Consider the following 20,151-nt stretch of genomic DNA (forward strand, 5'->3'; position numbering starts at 1 on the left):
AGTGCTGATGGGACGACATGAGGTTTTCTCAACCCTGTGAACAAAGGAATTGGGTGCCAGAAAACCTGGCACAAAGGTCATGCTAACTACAAAGAGAGGGATCGCAGGGAGACTGAAGGAAGGAAATTGTTTAAAGGAAAGAAATGATTTGATGAAAGTGGCATTTGGGGAATATTAATCAGATAGCGGATAAGCTAATGAATGCGAAAAGGAAGACAAGCAGGCAATTAGGAGTTACAAGCGTACAGGTGAAGAGGAGAAACAGAAACACGAGAGAGAAGAACTGACTGCCTGGAAATGGTATGAGTAGAAAACAAGATTCCAGTAGTATATTATGGATAGAATGGCCCATTTATATTGTGTAAAGTCAGCTATATAGGTTTTAAAAATAGAGAATTCACACTCCTTGCTTTTTAACTTAATTCAGGCTTCTCCTTAAAGATGCCATCATCCCAATTCCCCTTGGTCACACTTATTCCCTTCAAGTTCTACCGAGCTCTATGTGCCCATCGGTGAGCTACTCCACTGCCTATTTCTACTTCAGATATTCTCATGTGCAGTATACTACTGGAATAACATGTAAATTGTAGATATCCATTCCATTTGAATTCATTCTGGACAATATCACAAGTGGTTCCTTGCTGAGGGTATATGCTATTTACAGAGACTCAAAACACTACAGTTTTCTCCTTGCTTCACTCCACTCTAAGTCCATTTTATTATTATTTTATTATTATTATTATTATACTTTAAGTTTTAGGGTACATGTGCACAACATGTAGGTTTGTTACATATGTATACATGTGCCATGTTGGTGTGCTGCACCCATTAACTCATCATTTAGCATTAGGTATATCTCCTAATGCTATCCCTCCCCCCTCCCCCCACCTCACAACAGTCCCCAGAGTGTGATGTTCCCCTTCCTGTGTCCATGTGTTCCCATTGTTCAATTCCCACCTATGAGTGAGAACACACGGTGTTTGGTTTTTTTGTCCTTGCGATAGTTTGCTGAGAATGATGGTTTCCAGCTTCATCCATGTCCCTACAAAGGACATGAACTCATCGTTTTTTACGGCTGCATAATATTCCATGGTGTATATGTGCCACATTTTCTTAATCCAGTCTATCATTGTTGGACATTTGGGTTGGTTCCAAGTCTTTGCTGTTGTGAACAGTGTCACAATAAACATACGTGTTCATGTGTCTTTATAGCAGCATGATTTATAATCCTTTGAGTATATACCCAGTAATGGGATGGCTGGGTCAAATGGTATTTCTAGTTCTAGATCCCTGAGGAATCGCCACACTGACTTCCACAATGGTTGAACTAGTTTACAGTCCTACCAACAGTCTGAAAGTGTTCCTATTTCTCCACATCCTCTCCAGAACCTGTTGTTTCCTGACTTTTTAATGATCGCCATTCTAACTGGTGTGAGATGGTATCTCACTGTGGTTTTGATTTGCATTTCTCTGACAGCCAGTGATGATGAGCATTTTTTCATGTGTGTTTTGGCTGCATAAACGTCTTCTTTTGAGAAGTGTCTGGTCATATCCTTCACCCACTTTGTGATGGGGTTGTTTGGTTTTTTCTTGTACATTTGTTTGAGTTCATTGTAGATTCTGGATATTAGCCCTTTGTCAGATGAGTAGGTTGCAAAAATTTTCTCCCATTCTGTAGGTTGCCTGTTCACTCTGATGGTCGTTTCTTTTGCTGTGCAGAAGCTCTTTAGTTTAATTAGATCCCATTTGTCAACTTTGGCTTTTGTTGCCATTGCTTTTGGTGTTTTAGACATGAAGTCCTTGCCCATGCCTATGTCCTGAATGGTACTGCCTAGGTTTTCTTCTAAGGTTTTTTATGGTTTTAGGTCTAACATTTAAGTCTTTAATCCATCTTGAATTAATTTTTGTATAAGGTGTAAGGAAGGGATCCAGTTTCAGCTTTCTACATATGGCTAGTCAGTTTTCCCAGGACCATTTATTAAATGGGGAATCCTTTCCCCATTGCTTGTGTTTGTCAGGTTTGTCAAAGATCAGATAGTTGTAGATATGCGGCATTATTTCTGAGGACTCTGTTCTGTTCCATTGGTCTACATCTCTCTTTTGGTACCAGTATCATGCTGTTTTGGTTACTGCAGCCTTGTAGTATAGTTTGAAGTCAGGTAGTGTGATGCCTCCAGCTTAAGCTGATAAGAAACTTCAGCAAAGTCTCAGGATACAAAATCAATGTGCAAAAATCACAAGCATTCTTATACACCAATAACAGAGAAACAGAGAGCCAAATCATGAGTGAACTCCCATTCACAATTGCTTCAAAGAGAATAAAATACTTAGGAATCCAACTTACAAGGGATGTCAAGGATCTCTTCAAGGAGAACTACAAACCACTGCTCAATGAAATTAAAGAGGATACAAACAAATGGAAGAACATTCCATGCTCATGGGTAGGAAGAATCAATATCGTGAAAATGGCCATACTGCCCAAGGTAATTTATAGATTCAATGCCATCCCCATCAAGCCACAAATGACTTTCTTCACAGAATTGGAAAAAACGACTTTCAAGTTCATATGGAACCAAAAAAGAGCCCGCATTGCCAAGTCAATCCTAAGCCAAAAGAACAAAGCTGGAGGCATCACTCTATCTAAGTCCATTTTTATCTGTTTAATGCACATCCTTTAATTTATAACTGTTGTTTTCCCCCATGCAGAAACAATTTGTACTTTAAATATGGAATGAATTTTTCCTCTTCTGCATCTCCCTGCCAGAATCCTCAGCAAACTCATCGTCCAATTCAATGCCTCTGTTTGTAATTAAAGCTATTATCTCTCAGCTTATGATGGCCGGATGATAAATAAGTTTGGGCCCAAATTCAAATTACAGTGACCCCAGCACATCTATAGACCTACTCTGTAATTATTCTTCGTTTCCTAAATATATAACTGGAATAGACCACTTAGCAACTAGCAGAATCCATACATTGGCTATCTGATCTGTGGAGGTAGGCTAGTATGGTAAGAAGAGACAAATGAAAATCTGGTACATCCCCTCTCTAGTAAGCCATATGAACATAAAACCAAATCATAAAAATTAGTATCAAGAGCAAAAACTTAAAATATGTAGGGGTGATAATATCTATCATTCCCATTTAAACTATTTGTTCAACAGAACAGATTATACTGGAAAAAATTAAAAATAGTCTATTTGGCCTATGCAACATCTTAGAATATGACTGTAGTGGATCTTGAAGAATGACAGCAGATCATCCAAAATGTAAATATGTGACTCCCATTGCAGCTGCAATTTAAGATGTAATATTTCTACTGGAGCAAATCATCATAGCCCTGGCATGTTGGGTGCTATTGACTTGGCAAAGGTTTTTTTTCTCTGTTTCAATTTAGAAGAACCACCAGCATGTGTTTGCTGTTGCTCATCAGGGCAAACAGTTCATGTTCACTGCCTTGCCTCAAAGCCTTGCTAACTCTGCTACCATTGGCCCTAAAACACTCTGCAAAGATCTGGGACATCTTGACATCCCACCAAACATCCCATGTGTACACTATTTTGATGACATTAAGCTGGTTGGACCTCAGGAAATATCAGCAGCGAGTACTTTTTAGTTGGCTTAGTAAGATAAATGAGAGAGCAATAAACTCCAGAGAAATTCAGGGGGCTACCACTTCAGTCAGTTTTCTGCAGCTCAGAGGTCTACAGCAGGTTGGGACATCCCTCCAGGTCAAAAACAAGTTATTGCACCTTCTGTTGACTGTAACCAAAAAAAGAGGCACAATGCTTGGTGGGTTTTTGTGAATTAAGAGGTAAAACATACCACCTTTGAATGTGTGCCTCTCATTTTCTGAAGAATTCACAAACTTATTAGTTTTGAATGGAGTTCAAGTAAGTAAAGGCTCTGCAGCAATTCTACAAGCTGCTGGGCCACTCAGGCCTTATGACCTAGCATATCTAGTACTACTTGAACCCCTACAGCAAATGGAGCCCCAGGGAAGCATCAATAAGTGAATCACAATACACATCTGTGCAGCTTAAGAGCAAAGTCACATTCTCACATGTGGATTACTATTCTCCTTTTGATAAACAGCTCCTGATAGAGAATAAACATTATGACTGAAACCAAATGATCACATGATATGAGTTACTTATCATTAACCTGGGTCACCAAGCCACTACGTTAAGTATGCAAAGCAGTAAACCATCATCAAATGAGTCAATCGATATAAGAGACTGAGTTTCAACATGTCAAAAAATATAGCAGTAAATTGCATGAACAGTGGCTTAGATTCCTTCAACACATACTCCTCTGTGTGGCCTTCTCTCACTTAATCCTGATTAAGAATTGTTTATGACCAGCTAATTGGCAAAGAAAAGCACTGAATCTGGTTAGTGAATGATTCGGTACAAGATGCTGGCACCAAATGAAAGTGGACTGCTGCATTACAAGCCTAATCAGAAGTGTCCCTGGAAAGAACATCCTCCCAGTGAGCAGAGCTTCAAACAATACATTGTGTTGCACCCTATGTTTAAACTGAGATGCAACTCAGATATATGCTGATTCATCGGCACTGGGGCTTACAGCTTAGTAGGATGGTCAGGAACTCAGAAAACTGAGGAATTTGAAAACTGGTGACAAGAAGTTCTGAGAAAGTATATGGGTAGACTTCTCAGAATGAGCACATCCATGTTCACTAACAGGCATCCACTTCAGAGGAGGCTTTCAATAATCAAGAGGACAAGAAGACATGTTCTCCAAATGTCAACAAAGACTCCTTCTCCAGCCACCCAGGGCTTGCTCAATGGGCCTGTGTACAAGGGAGCAAAGTGGCAAAGATGAAGGCTCTGCAAGGGCTCAGCAAAAGGAATGTTCCTCATAACATATTAATCTGCATTTCACTGATTACTAATGATGCTGAATATCTATTCATATCATTATGAATCTCTCTATAATACACAGATTAACTATTATATATGATGCAAAATTTTACAGCTTTTGTTAGCATACAAATTTTATTTATGATTTTTGGAAGATATAAAATTTTCTAATTTATATGTAGCCAAACTATCAGTATTTCCTTTTATGGTTTATTTCATTGCTCTTCTTCTCAGAAAAGCTTTCTTTGCCCATATTTAAACATATTTTCTTCCAGCTGTTTATGATTTCTTTTTGGTATATAATTCTTCAATCCATCTGGAACTGGCTTTTGTACGGTGTAAGCAGAGAAAATAATTTTTCCCCACACAGTTAACCAATTATCCAGAGTAAATATTTCTTTTAAATAATATTTCTTTTAAAATCAAAGCAGATTTTTTTTTATTTCACTGATTACCACATTATTAACAATATTATGGGGAAGGGAAAAAAAACTCTAGGAAAATCTGATCCATCAGGAGCCACTGACATTTCAGCTCACGGCAAACCTATACAATCAGCTTACAAGACCATTCATCCTCTAAAAGGATTATCATGTTGAGAGATGCATAGGCCTTATTTTATTGCCTGTCATGGTAATATGAGTATGAAGCCATTTGGAGAAATAGGTGGACATTTGTGAGCCATCATATCATTTTTATCTGATCTTGACAGCTCAATTTCACCACCTGTCTCATGCTAGACAGATTTCAGAGCTGACATCACAGAAAATGTGCTGAAATGTAAAATGTAATCCATGAAAGGCCAATGGTGATGATGATATGCAGAAAAACATATTTGCATAATGGAGCAAAGGTCATCCTGGGCTACCGATATGAGGCTTCCATTCTCAGGCAGATGGGCAGCACTGTGATTTGTTCAGGACTCCAGTTGCTAGTGCAGTTTCAAGGGACAAGTAAGGAAGGAAGAACAATTTTCTGTATAAACTCATCACAGAGAATTTTAACATCTCTCTAGCCTGAAGGCTGGCTCTCTTTTGCATACCTTTATATTCAACCTTGCATTTTATACGCACATGAATACAATACCTGGGCTGCAAAGCACAAAGGAACAGCTACTAACTATTTTCCATAGTCTGCACTGGCTGCCTATTCGTTTCTGACAATAATTTATATTACTAAATTTAATCTAAAAGTCTAAAAAGATGTGAACTTTCACTGCCTCAAGGATCCCCTTAATCCCTTCTTAACCAACTAGTACCCATTGCTAACATTTCCTTTAGTTTGTTTTTCTTCATTTTATATACACATATATATTTAATTATAGGAGTGAAACATGCTTATTACAACAGCCTAAAAATACAAATGAGTAAAGATAAATAATCTCACTATCACATCTTCCTCAGATAACCAATTTGGTATTATTCTTCCATGTCCATTTTTTAACGAAATTGTATACAAATACATGCAAATAGAAGTTTTGCCATTTTTACTTTACAAACATAACTTCATAATTAATATATAACTCTGCCCTTGCCTTTTTTCACTTATCTATATACAATGAATATCCTTCCAGGTTAATCAAATTAATCATTTATATCACAGCTATATCATTATTTATTGAAGCATTTCAATACCAATGGATATTAACTATATTTCCATTTATTCACCACTTAGAAATAATGCTGCATTAAATAACCTAAAGCATATATCCTGAACAATTCACACTTTTATTTCTAGTGGCTAAATCAGATGCATGCCTGTTAAAATCAAAGCAATGTGTATTGTTAATAGTCATAGATGTTTCCAATCACTTAAATCACCTTTTAAAAGGTTGCAGCAACTCACATTTCCTCAAGCAGTATTTAAAATTCACTGTGAAAAGTAGCTCTGCTAAGTACTATCCCACCAACTCTAAAAGTGACTTTGGATTTCCAGTTCTGCCAAGATGGAGTAAGATCAAAACAAACACAGGAAGACTCTGAAAGGTGGAAAAAAGGTGGACTGGCTACAGAATGAAGGACCTGAGGAACAACATAGCAGTAAGTATCCTTCCCTTCTTTATCGCCTCTCATGTATTCCAAGAGGGTGCTAGACAAGCCTCCAACCCAGAACTGTCCCCCCAAAAAAGTGCTAAGAAAAGCCTATTTTCCCTGGCCAAAGGATCAGTGAAAAAAGATGGCCTAACAACAGAAATTCTTTCTAGCAATACCTGCCCTGCTCTGACAACACACCAACAGAAAATCACATACAACCCTTCCCTTCCCAGTCCTCCACAGTTTTAGTGGGACCATGGGAATTTGGTCTTCTACCTTAACCCACCTCCAGGGAAACAGGTGGCCCACTTCAATTCCCCAACTGAGAAGTATAGGCAAAGCAGAATAGGGAGCTAATATTCCATCCCCTGCAAAGTGGAAGCAGTCAACAGTTACCCAATTCCCCTGGAGGGGTAGTGTCTATAAGACCCAGCAGAGAGCTGATCCTCCATTCCCTGCCCAATAGAAACAGGCCATTCTTTAATTTCCCTGCTGTGACAGTATTAAGGTGTCTGAGTGGAGAGCTATCTTCCATCCCCAACCAGCAAAAGCAGGCAGTGATCTGATTCCCCTACAAAATTAGTGTCAGTGAGGTCCAGCAACCAGCAATAAAACCTCCACTCAGCAACATTAAGACTTAATCACACAGAGCAAGATGAGGACTTAAGACCTAGGCAAAATGTCCAGGACGTATTCTAAAATCACTCATCAAAACGAGAACCAAGAAAATCGCATGAATCAAAAAAGACCATCAACACATACTACACTAGTATGAATCAGAAGCGAGAACGATCTAACAAAGATTTCAAAGCAGCTATCATAAAAATGTTTCAAAAAGCATTACAAATTCTCTTAAAACTAATGAAATTGTTTAAAATCTCAGATAAGGAAAAAGGTTATAAAAAACAACCAATGTACAATAAAGAACTGAAAAAATACAATAACCGAAATAAAAACCTCACTGGATAAGCTCAATAGTAGAGTGTAGATGACAGAGAGCAGAACCAGTGGACATGACTACAAATAAATTAAACTTAGGAAATCTGAAAAACAGAGAAAAAATAGACAAAAGAAAAAAAATAGAGTCTTAGGGATCAGTAGGAGAATAACAAAATAACTTACATTCATATCATCAAAGTCCCAAAAAGGGGAAGAGAGAGAAAATGGGACTGAACAAGTATTCAAAGAAATCATGCCCGAAAAATATCCAAATTCAGCAGAAGACATAAATCTATATATTCAAGAAGCTGATCAAACTCCAAATAGGATTAAACCAAATAACCCACACCAAAGATATATCACAACTAAACTTCTAACTCCTAAAAGCAAAGAGAGTATCTTCAAAATAGAGAAATAACACATTACTTATAAAGGAATACTAACAGAAATAACAGATTTGAACCATGATATGAAACCATAGGGGACAGAAGAAAGTAGAAAAATTTTAAAGACTAAAAAGAAAAAAAAAAACCTGTCAACTACAAGTTCTAAATGCAGTAAAGGAGGAATAAGATTTCTCAAAGAAAAAGTAACCTTTTTTTCCAACAGCAAACATACCCTTAAAAAAATGTCTAAAGAAAGTTCTCTAATCCTAAAGAAGTGATAATAGAAGGTTAAGAATATAAAAAAAGAAGAACATCAGAATGAGTAAGTTAGAGATAGATGCAACAGTCTAATTTACTTCTAATAAATTTCTTAAATCATATTTGATGATTAAAAGCAAAAAATATAACACCATCTGATAAACTGCTCAATGCATGCAGAGAGAACATCCTTAAGACAATCTTTTTTCTTTTTTGAGAGGGAGCCTTGCTCTGTTGCCCAGGCTGGAGTGCAGTGGCACAATCTTGGCTCACTGCAACCTCCACCTCGCAGGTTCAAGCAATTCTCCTGCATCAGCCTCCCAAGTAGCTGGGAATACAGGCGCACACAACCACGCACAGCTAATCTTTGTATTTTTAGTAGAGAAGGGGTTTCATCATGTTGGCCAGGCACCGTGCCTGGCCAAGACAATTATATTTTAAAAGTAGGGATAGTAAAGGGAAAGTAGGGAAAATAAAAAGAAAGTAGGGAAAATAAAAGTAAACTAGGTGTTTACTCTTCATTCACAGTGATAACATATTATGACTAAGAGGCTATTATAAGTTATGTATGTGTATTGCAACAACTAGAGCAACCACTAAGGAAACTACGCAAGGTGATATACTCAACAGTGCTATAAATAAATAAAAGAATCCCAAATGTTCAGATAACCCAAAGAAAGGTAAGTAAAGAGAAACAAAATAAGGAATAAAATGTCAGACTTAAACCTTGACATATCAGTAATCATCTTAAATGTAAATGGTCCAAACATACCAATTAAAAGGCAGAAATGGCAGAGGTGATACAAAACTATGACCCAACAATGTGCTGCCTGTAAGAAACTTGCCTCATATGCAATGATATAGATAAGTTTAAAGTAAAAAAATGAAAGCAGATATAAAATGCAAACATTAATTTAAAATAAAAGGAGTGACTGTATCAATATCAAATGAAGTAAACTTCAGAGAAAATTATTAGAGACAAAGATGGACTTACATTATGATAAAAGCATCTGTACACAAGAAAACATAATACCCTAAGTAAGTACGCAGCAAACAATGAGGCCTCCAAATACAGAGCAAAATTTGTTAGAAAGCAAAAATTGTTAGAGGTGAAAAGAGAAACAGACAAAGCCACAATTATAACTGCAGACTCCAACACCCTCCTTTCAGAAATTGATATAAATATTAGAAAGAAAAACAGTAAGAATAGAGAATATCTAAACAACACAATGAAACAACAAAATCTAATTGACATATAAGGAACATCCCCACCAACAAGTAGCAGAATGTACATGCTTTTCAAGCGCCCTGTACCATTCACCAAAATAGACTATACACTAAACTACAAGACAAACCTCAACAAATTTAAAAGAACTGAAATCACAGCAAGTGTGTTCTCTGACCATAATAAAATCAAACTACATATCAATAACATGACAACAGAAAAATCTCTAAATATGTGGAAATTAAATAAGACATCCCTAAATAATACATGGATCAATGAGGAAGTTTCAAAGGAAATTAAAAAGATACATTAAACTACATGTTTTTTTAAAAAATCCAAATCTATGCAAATGCTACAAAAGCATCTGAGAGAGAGTTATAGAAATAATGCTGCATGAGACCTTTTACAAAGAGAAAAGGTTTCAAATCAATAATCTGTTTCTGATTTCAGAAAGTAGAAAAAGAGCAAAACAAAGCAAGCAGAAGGAAAACATAAAAATCAGGGAATGGACTGAAAACAGAAAAATGATAGAGAAAACTGGTCACTCAAAAAAACCATGATAATTAATAAATCTCTAGCAAAACTGGTAAAAATAAAAACAGAAGAGGTACACATCATCTATATCAGGAATGAAAAGGGATATCACTACAAATACTTCAGTAGTAAAAAGATAAAATGGAATACTAGAAAAAAAATTTAATAACACAATAATTTTTAAAAAATTGACCAATTCCTCAAAAACCATAAACTACCAAAACTTGACCTAGTAAAATTTTAAAATATGCATGGCCTTGCAACTTAAAGAAATTGAATTTGTAATTTAAAAGTTCCTGAAGATAAATCTGCAGGCCCCAATGGATTCACTAGAGAATTCTACAAAAATTTTAAAGAAAAATTAACACATTTCATACAGTCTCTTCCAGAAAACAAAAACAGAGGGCATACATCACAATTCATTTTATGAGGCTAGTATTATATTAATACTAAGAGGAAAGAAGGGAAGGAGGGAGAAAGCAAGCAAGCAAACTATAACCCAGTATCTCTCATGAACTTAAAGGTAAAAATCCTCAACAAAATATTAGCAAATCAAATTCAGCAAAATATAAAAGAATTAACACACTGTGACCATGTGAGATTACTCTAGGTATGCAATCGCTGTAGAATTTGAAAAACAATGTAATATAGCAACAGCTAAAAAAATCATATTGTTATATTAATTGATAGAGAAAAAGCATTTGAGAAAATCCAACATTCATTCATGATGAGAGAAAAAAAAAACTCTAAGAAAATTGGAGATAAAGAATAAGAATGAGAGTGACCTTCCTCCACTGATAAAGAATATCTACAAAAAATCTAGAGTTAACACCATACTTAACAGTGGAGGCCTAAAAATGCTTTCCCTAAAAGGCCAGAAACAAAGCAAGAACAACTGTTCTCACCACTCTTATTCAACATAGTACTGGAAATTCTGAATACTAAAATAAGGCAATAAAAATAAAGGGCACACAAACAAGAGAGAAAAAAATAAAACTGTCCACATTTACAGATGACATGATTGGCTATATAGAAAATCTCCTGGAACCTACAAAAAAAAAAAAAAAAAACAAAAAAAAAACCACCTACAACTGATAAATGAGTTTAGTAACGTTGTAGAAGATAAAATCAAAAAACACAAAATCACATCAATTAAATGTGGAAATTGAAATTAATGATGCAATACCATTTACAATTGCTCCCCTCCAAAAAGAAATACTGGGTATATACCTAACAAAACATGCTGAAATTATAGAATGCTAATGAAAGAAGGTTAAAAAAAAAAAAAACTAAATAAATAGAGAGAGACACCACATTCAAGGATCAGCAGACCATAGAGTAAATATATCAACTATCCCTGTATTGATGCATTAGTTTAATGCAAGCCCAGCAAGGTTTTGGCAAATATAAACAAGCTCATTCCAAAGCTTATATGGAAAAGCATATAGGTCCCAGAACAGCTAAAACAATCTTGACAAAAAAGAATAAAAAGAGAGGAATCACTCTGCCCAATATTAAGCCTTATTATGGTCAAGTAATCTTAATGACAGTAATCAAGACAATGTTGTATTGATAAAGGGACAGACACACAGATCAACTGAAAAGTTTAGAGAACCCAGAAGCAACCCCAACACAAATATGCCCAAATGATTTTTGACAAGGTACAAAAGCAACTGAATGCAGGAAAGATAGCCTTTTCAACAAATAACACCAGAGCAATTAAATATCCACAGGCAAAAACCAAAACCAAAAGAAAACCTCTAACTAAACTTTATACTTGATGCGGAAAATTAACTCAAAATGGATCACAAACTTAAATGTAAAGCGTATAACCATAAAAAATATTTTTTAAAACATGGGAGAAAATCTTTGGGATCTAGACAGAGTTCTTAGTCTTGACATCAAAAATACACACCATTAAAGGAAAAAATGATAAAGTGAACCCATTAAAATTCAACACTTTGGTTCTGTAAAATATCCTGTTAAGATAAGATGACAAGCTACACATGGAGGGAAAAAATTTGCAAACCGTATATCTGACAGTGGACTCGTGTCTAAAATATATAAAGAACTCTCGAAATTCCATCTTTGGCCAGTGGAAGCTCCTTCACATCGGCTCCTGCATTCTTTTTAACATGACCTTAGAAGTCTCTGATAACTTCCTCGCTTTCAGGAATGACATGTCCCAGCCTCAATTTGTTCATTTCTGGCCTAAATGCAAAGCTGTGCCAGAGACTTGGAACCTATTTATACAAGAGACCATGATTTGAGTAGAAAATGGTAGTTAGGAATTAAAACTTGAATACTAGCTTCTTAGTGTTATAAACTGAATTCTGTTCCCCCCCAAATTCATATGTTGAAGCCCTAACCCTCAATGTGACTATATTTGAAGATAGGTGTGTGTTTGGAGATAAGGCTGTATTTGGAGATTTAAGGGGGTAATTAAGGCTAAATGACACCATGTGGGGGGGCACCTAATCCAGCAGCAATGGTGTCCTTAAAGAGGAAAAGACACCATGAGTGCACACACACAAAGGAAAGGCCATGCGAGGACACAGGAAGAAGGCAGCCCTCTATGTAAGCCAAGAAGAAAGACCTCACCAGAAACCAAACCTGCCAACACCTTGATCTTGGATCTGTAGCCGATGAAACTGTGAGAAAATAAATTTATGTTGTTTAAGTTGCCCAATCTGTCATACTCTGTTATGACAGCCTGAGCAAACTAACACAAGTAGACACAACTATGAAATATATAAATTCTTTAAAAAGATAGAAAAATAAATAAGTTTATCCTAACACTTTTGAGTCAAATTAAGGATGAGAGAATTTTACTTATATTTTTATAATTGTACATTTTATTTTACGCTGATAATATTGGTTATTACTGGAATTAGCATAATTGTTAGTTTTACCTTACCATATATAGAGAGACTATATATATATATATACACACACACATACACACACCATAGAGACGTATATATACCATATATAGAGAGGCCACATATATATATACACACACACACACCATATATAGAGATCATATATATACACACACGACATATATTTTATATATATACACACACACAGACACGCACATACCATATATATATATATATATATATATAAATAATAGTTTCAAATGGCAATACATATATTAACACTTACAAGAAGAACACCGAATGCAGTTTAAGGTTTCTTACTGGGATTTTGGTCACTAAAATATATCATGATAGAAATATTCTGCCGTAATACTGTGCTTTAAAAGCACTCACTTTAAATATCTCTTCCCTGGGGAATCATACCACAAACTTGATACACAGATTGTTTTCAACTTTTAAAGACCACTTCATTTTTATTTCTATTTTTAACATTACATAAAACATTTACATGGTTCTTAAGTCTAGACCATAAAGCAGGTACATTCAGAGAAGCATAGCTCACTCCTGCCCCTGCACCTTCTTTATTCTCTTCCTAATCCTGTAAATTATCACTCTTGTAATTTATTTAACTTTCCATTCTGTCTTTTGTAAAATATTAGTAAAGGCACATATCGTCTCTGTTTTCACCCCCTTTCTTAGACAAAAAGGTATTAATAGTATGCTATGAATACTGTTCTACATCTGACTTTTATCAGGATAATAATATCTTGTAGATGATTCCATGGCTGTGTACAGACATCTTCCTTGTGCCTTTCCACAACTGTGTAGCCCTCCATTCTGGGGATGGTGGTGGTTGGCAGAATGCTAAAGATCCCCTTGCCCCCAAAGCCCCACCATCCCGGCTATTCAAACACTAATCTAGATACTTCAGCTGGTCCCCAACTTACAATGATTCAACTTGCGATTTTATGATATGTTAGTTTGCAAAGGTGCAAAAACAACATTCAGTAGAAACCATACATGGAATACTCATATAACCATTCTGCTTTTCACTTTCAGGGTGGTATTCAATAAATTACATGAGATATTCCACACTTTATTATAAAACAGGCTTTGTGGGCAGGGAGCGGTGGCTCACACCTGTAATCCCAGCACTTTGGGAGGCCAAGGCAGGTGGATCACTTCAGGTCAGGAGTTCGAGACCAGTCTGGTCAACGTGGTGAAACCCTGTCCCTACTAAAAATACAAAAATTAGTCAGGCATGGCGGCATGCACCTGTAATCCCAGCTACTCAGGAGGCTGAGGCAGGAGAATCACTTGAATCTGGGAGGCAGAGGCTGCAGTGAGCCAAGATCACACCACTGCACTACAGCCTGCATGACTAAGTGAGACTCCATTTCAAAAAAATAAAAAATAAATAGGCTTTGCGTTAGATGATTTTGCCCAACTATAAGCTAATGTAAGTGTTCTGAGCACATTTAAGGTAGGACGGGCTAAGCTATGATGTTCAGTAGGTTAGATGTATTAAATGCATTTTTGACGTGATATTTTCAACTTATGATGGGTTTATTGAAATGTAACCCCATTGTAAATCAAGGAGAATCTGTATTGGGAAGTGAGTTTGAAGACATAATTAAAGTCCCAATTCCATTAATCTTAAGATACATAGATACTCTGAGTGAGCCTAAGCTAATCAAGTGAGACATTTAAAACTCATTTCTCTGACTGATGGCAGAGGAGGGAAGTCAAAGATGTCTGAAGCATAAGGGGAATGAGTCCCTGCTTCTCAAGGCATGAGAAGCAATCTTGCTGGCCACCAAGAGAAAGTAAACAGGTATGCAGTAAACTGTCAATGAAGAAGGACAGATTCCTGAAGCTGAGCATGAACCCCAGCCAAATACCAGCAAGAAAGTGAGGATGTCAGTCCAAAGACTGCAAGAACATGAATTCTGCCAAGAATCAGTGAGCTTGGAAGAGGACTCCGAGCCTCAACTGAGAATCTCAGCACCAGCCAACACCTTGACATCAAGTATGTGAGATGTGAGCAGAGGATCCAGTTATACCAAGCCCAGACTCCTGACACATGGAAACTGTCAGTTTAATAAATGGGCACTGCCTTTAATGATGGAGTCTGGTAATTTTCAACTTCCAAAATACAAAGACAAGGTAACAACATTCATCTGCTTTAGCCATCTTTCCCTTTGCTTCTGCCCTTGTGGTTTTGTGCCTTTTAATTCTTTTATTCTCATTTGAGTACAGTATCAGAAGAGAACATGTTCAACCAGAAGATTACTGCTATGATTTCCTCAATTGGAAATCCTCCTCCATCTGTTCTTTACTCCTCCTAATGTTCTTGGCACTTGGCATGTGAGATCTCCTGGACCTCCACTCCATATTTCTCATTGTTTCCTCTCAAGTTTCCATGTCTTTGTCATCTGCTCTGAATGGTTTAATGTACCCTTTAATATTGCCTTTCAAAGCACCAATGCTATCCCTAGCAGAGGCCATTCTCTTCCAGTTCTAGACTTTCCAAAACAAAACAAAACAAAACAAAAAAAACACTGCCTTCTCCGTAGAGTTTTCAATATTTGTTAAAATTCCTTTTTTGTCTCTTCCATTAGTTCTGCCTCCATAAGAAATGCCTGGTCTGGCTGGGTGTGGTGGCTCACGCCTGTAATCCCAGCACTTTGGGAGGTCAAGGCGGGTGGATTATTTGAGGTCTGGAGTTCAGCCTGACCAACATAGTGAAACCCTGTCTCTACTAAAAATACAAAAATTAGCTGGACGTGGTGGCGGGCGCCTGTAGTCCCAGCTACTCAGGAGGCTGAAGCAGGAGAATTGCTTGAACCCGGGAGGCGGAGATTGCAGTGAGCTGAGATTAAGTGAGACTCCATCTCAGAAAAAAAAGAGAGAGAGAGAGAGAGGAAAGGAGGAAAGGAGGGAGGGAAGGAGGGAGGGCGGGCGGGCCAGCCTGCTCTTCCCGTTCTTTCTCTTTCAAGTACCATGTTTCCCTAAATAGGCTGGGACAAATCTGTGCCTATTGACTTCTTAACCTACTCAGTACCCAATCAGGACAGGTGTGGCAAAGAAGCAGGTATTAAGAGGGAGCTGTTCTCTTCAAGGGCAGAAAGGTGGTGTAGTCTTTCTAGAACCTTACAGACAGGGACAGATTGGCCCACCATTTCCGTTCTGCTCAAGATCTTGTGGGAATAAGACTGCAAGCCCAAACCACCATATGTAGAAAGCATCTGCATTTTAGACCCTGCAGAAGCTCCAAGTTCTACTATTCATGCTGAGTTTAGGAGCCCAAAGACAGGAGCACCATCTCTGCCACACAGTGCAGGAAAAATGGAGCCTACCTTACCTCCCCTGCAAGGCTAAGGATACCTTCCAGACCCTCTCTCTACACTCACCCTGTTTGTTGTGTTGCTCCAGAGACTGAGAAGAGTGGAGGTCAGTGTCAGGGGCATGCCTTCAGACCACTATGTTCCCACCACTGCTTCAGCTTCTAAACATTTATTCAGAGATAAGTCACAGCAATTCCCAGGGAGGAAGGACCACATGTGTCATACCCAATCTCTGAAGGTGTAAGTGGTTTAGTTCCTTCCAGTTAAAGAGCTTCTGAAGCTGAGGTTACAGGAAGTATTTTAGATAGCATCATCAGAGTGGCTCTCAGAAGAAGTAAACCTTGGACAGAGACTTGAATGATCTGAGGAAGCCAGTCATGCAAGCATCTGAAGGAAGAGATCATAGGCACAGGAAACAGCAACCAAGAAGAGCCCTGAGGTGAGTGCATAGGCTTAGTGTATTCAAAATGCAACAGACAAGCCATGGGGCTCAAATGGAGTGTGCCCAAAAAAGACAAGGGCTAACACAAGGGCAAGAACTAGACAAGGCAGGACAGGTAGGACATGGTGAGGAACAGGGGTATTATTTCGGAGTGACTGGGTGTTACTGGAGGAGTCCGAGCAGGGAAGAAACAAAAGCTGATTTGCAGTGTGTAGGTACTCTAGCTCCTATATAGAAACCAGACTGTGAGTACAAGAAATGATGTAACAGCATCCATTGAGAAAGTTTTTTACTTGTTCTTTCTCTTTTATTGTTTTATTTTCTCCTTTTTTGTTTTTCTCTTTTCTTGCCCTAACTCTACATGGTAGAACTGTTGAGAAGCTATATTAGTTGTTCCAGTGAAAAATGATGGTAAACGCAAAGACAAATCAGAGGTAGCAAAGCCAGCAGCGAGGCCATTAAAAATAAATAGACACGATCAACTTCCACTTCTGGCCATAATGGACTAACAGAAACAGGATTCACCCTCCCATCTAAAACAACCAAAAAATAGCCAAAATACATGAAACATCACACTTCAAGACATTGGACAAGGAAAACCAGTGATCCCTAAAAGATGAGAAACAAGGAGGTTTGTTAGGAAATTCCACACCCCTCAATTGGAAGTGACTGATCTACAATGTAATGACATCCTGAAACACAAAAATCAAGAGAAGAATCTAACAGAATTATACAAATGCCTTTCCAGTGACAAATCTGCTCAATTAAAATCATATGTTCATGAGTTGATATTGTTATTTGGCAGTTATCTATCTGTGTGAAGACATTTTCAAAGACAAAACACATTAAATCACATTAAAAATCAGCACTAAGAGAAAAACATTTGCAACTGATTTAATGATAAGGACACTAACTTTGATCCCCAATTGAGCAAAATGTTATCTCCCCCTTCCCCGAAAAAAGAATTCTCTTCTTCTCCCTAACAGACCTGTATTACAAAAGAAAAATTTCATTCAATTAATATTGGTATATTTTTATGTCAATAAAAAACATGTGGGCTGGGTATGGTAGCTCATGCCTGTAATCCTAGCACTTTGGGAAGCTGAGGCAAGAGAATCACTCAAGCCCAGCAGTTCAAGACCAGCCTGGACAACACAGTGAGACCCTGTCTCTATCAAAACATTTTTAAAAGTATCTGGGCATGATGGCATGCACCTGTAGTCCCAGCTACTCCAGAAGCTGAAGTGAGAGGATCGCTTGGGCCTGGTGTGGGGATCAAGGCTCCAGTGAGCCATGATTATACCACTGCACTCCAGCCTGGGCAACAGAGTAAGACCCTGTCTCCAAAAATACACACGGAAATTTGTTGTCTTGTTTGTTATATAGGTAGTTATATAATCGCCCCAATTTTGCCTCTTGACCTACAAAGCCTACTCTCTCACTGTTACCAGGAAAAAAAAAATTGTCAACCCCTAATCTAGATCAATCTCAGCAATACCAGGCTCTGCTCAGTATTCTAGAACAAGTAAAACCCTGGATATAGAAACAGACATTAAACCAAACTGTCAGGGCTCCTCTAGGCTTCAATACAGCACGGATCAGATGGTTCAGAAGGTGTTAATCAGAAAGCATTAGAACATGAAGCAAACTTGAGGAGCATCTAGAACAGCTCCTCCTTTTAGAGGAAAGAGTTACAAGCCAGGAGAAAGACCTGTCCTTCCTAGGACCAGTCCATAAACTCTCACCCCCTGCCCTGCTCCTCCTTCTGAGCCTTCAGCTGCTTATTCCAGAATCTTACAATAAGGAAAATTACAACCAAGCCACTGGTCTAATATTGACTCCCAAAGGTAGAAACCAGAAACATCTCAACACCCTGCTTTGGATTGTTCTCAGATCTAGGGCTGTGTTAGCCCATTCTCACACTGCTGTGAAGAAATATCTGAGATTGGGTAATTTATAAAGGAAAAAGGTTTAATTAATTCACACTGCTGGGGAGGCCTCAGGAAACTTACAACAATGGCAGAGGGTAAAGGAAAAATAGACTCCTTCTTCACAGCCAGGAGGATGGAGTGAGTGCCAGCATGGGAAATGCCAGACACTTAAAAAACCATCAGATGTGGTGAGACTCACTCATTATCACAAGAACAGAATGAGGGAAACCACTCCCATGATCCAATTACTCCCACTTGGTCCCACCCCTGACACGTGGGGATTACAGGGATTATAATTCAAGGTGAGATTTGGGTGGGGACAGAGAGACAAATCATATCAAGGGCACACCAGGCATTTCTCACTCTGCTATAGTTTCAGAGGTCTTCTCTGGGTCCTCAGTACTTCCAAGCTGAGATTACAAGTGAAATATTAAACCCCTGGAAAAACTCTTAAAAAAAATACCAGATACACAGAGGCCAAGAAATACCCTACAACTACTAATACAACAGGCACTAAATTGAAGTTACTGATGAAACCATCAGAGAAAATCTTACCTTGCTTGGCAACTGAGCAGCAACATCTCACGGTTATAAATCAAAATATATAGAAGAACCAGGAAGGCTTTTGCTCTAATGCACGTTGAGGGGCTGTCAAGTAAACGGATAATTGTGGAGACAAAACCCTGTAGAAGACATTTAAACAATTTTTTGAGAGAACATAAAAAAATAGGGCAGTCTCAATTCTCAGAGTGAACAGACTATAATAATCAAGCAGATGGCAGGAAGTAAAATAATAACTACTGTTTTCACATTCTCAATTTGTGCCAGATCCCATAACTAAATTTTAATATTATCTCATTTAAATCTGAAAGTTAGTCATAAAAAGTTGACAATATTGTCCCCGCTTTAAAGAGAAAAATGAATATTGAAAAATTAAGCAATTTACCCAAATTCAGAGTTGGATGAAATCCAGGCCAGTTGAATGACAAAGCCTGCCTGTTAACTACTGAATCACACAACTGGAAATGTGGCAGCAAATAATACAACTGTCAGTCACAACTACATGTAGATATAAATCTCTGAGAAGAGCTGCATATAGAGAGATCATACCTCTAGTCTACACATCTGAGGGCTTAACAGATATAAAATAAAGACAATACTCAATACATGACACAAAGAAACGTATACTCCTATAACACTCTTTAATTAAAGGTACAATTCAACACAGAGGACTAAGTATTGACAAGGAATAGCGCTACTTTCCCTTTTAAAAGACAGACTATAAATAATT

General features: G+C 37.6%; 1 protein-coding gene across 11 annotated transcripts in view; it reads right to left on the reverse strand.

Annotated features, from left to right (window-relative positions):
• The window catches only part of ULK4 (unc-51 like kinase 4), a 715,846-nt gene that overhangs the window by 488,349 nt on the left and 207,346 nt on the right, over window positions 1-20,151 (reverse strand). For all 11 annotated transcript variants that reach the window (XM_055381350.2, XM_063703713.1, XM_055381348.2 and 8 more), the window contains one exon: window positions 19,416-19,543. In XM_055381350.2, the coding sequence (XP_055237325.2) occupies window positions 19,416-19,543 (128 nt within the window). The remainder of the gene's footprint in view (window positions 1-19,415; window positions 19,544-20,151) is intronic.

Source organism: Gorilla gorilla, chromosome 2 (assembly GCF_029281585.2).
Source record: "Gorilla gorilla gorilla isolate KB3781 chromosome 2, NHGRI_mGorGor1-v2.1_pri, whole genome shotgun sequence".
Taxonomy (NCBI): Eukaryota; Metazoa; Chordata; class Mammalia; order Primates; family Hominidae; genus Gorilla; species Gorilla gorilla.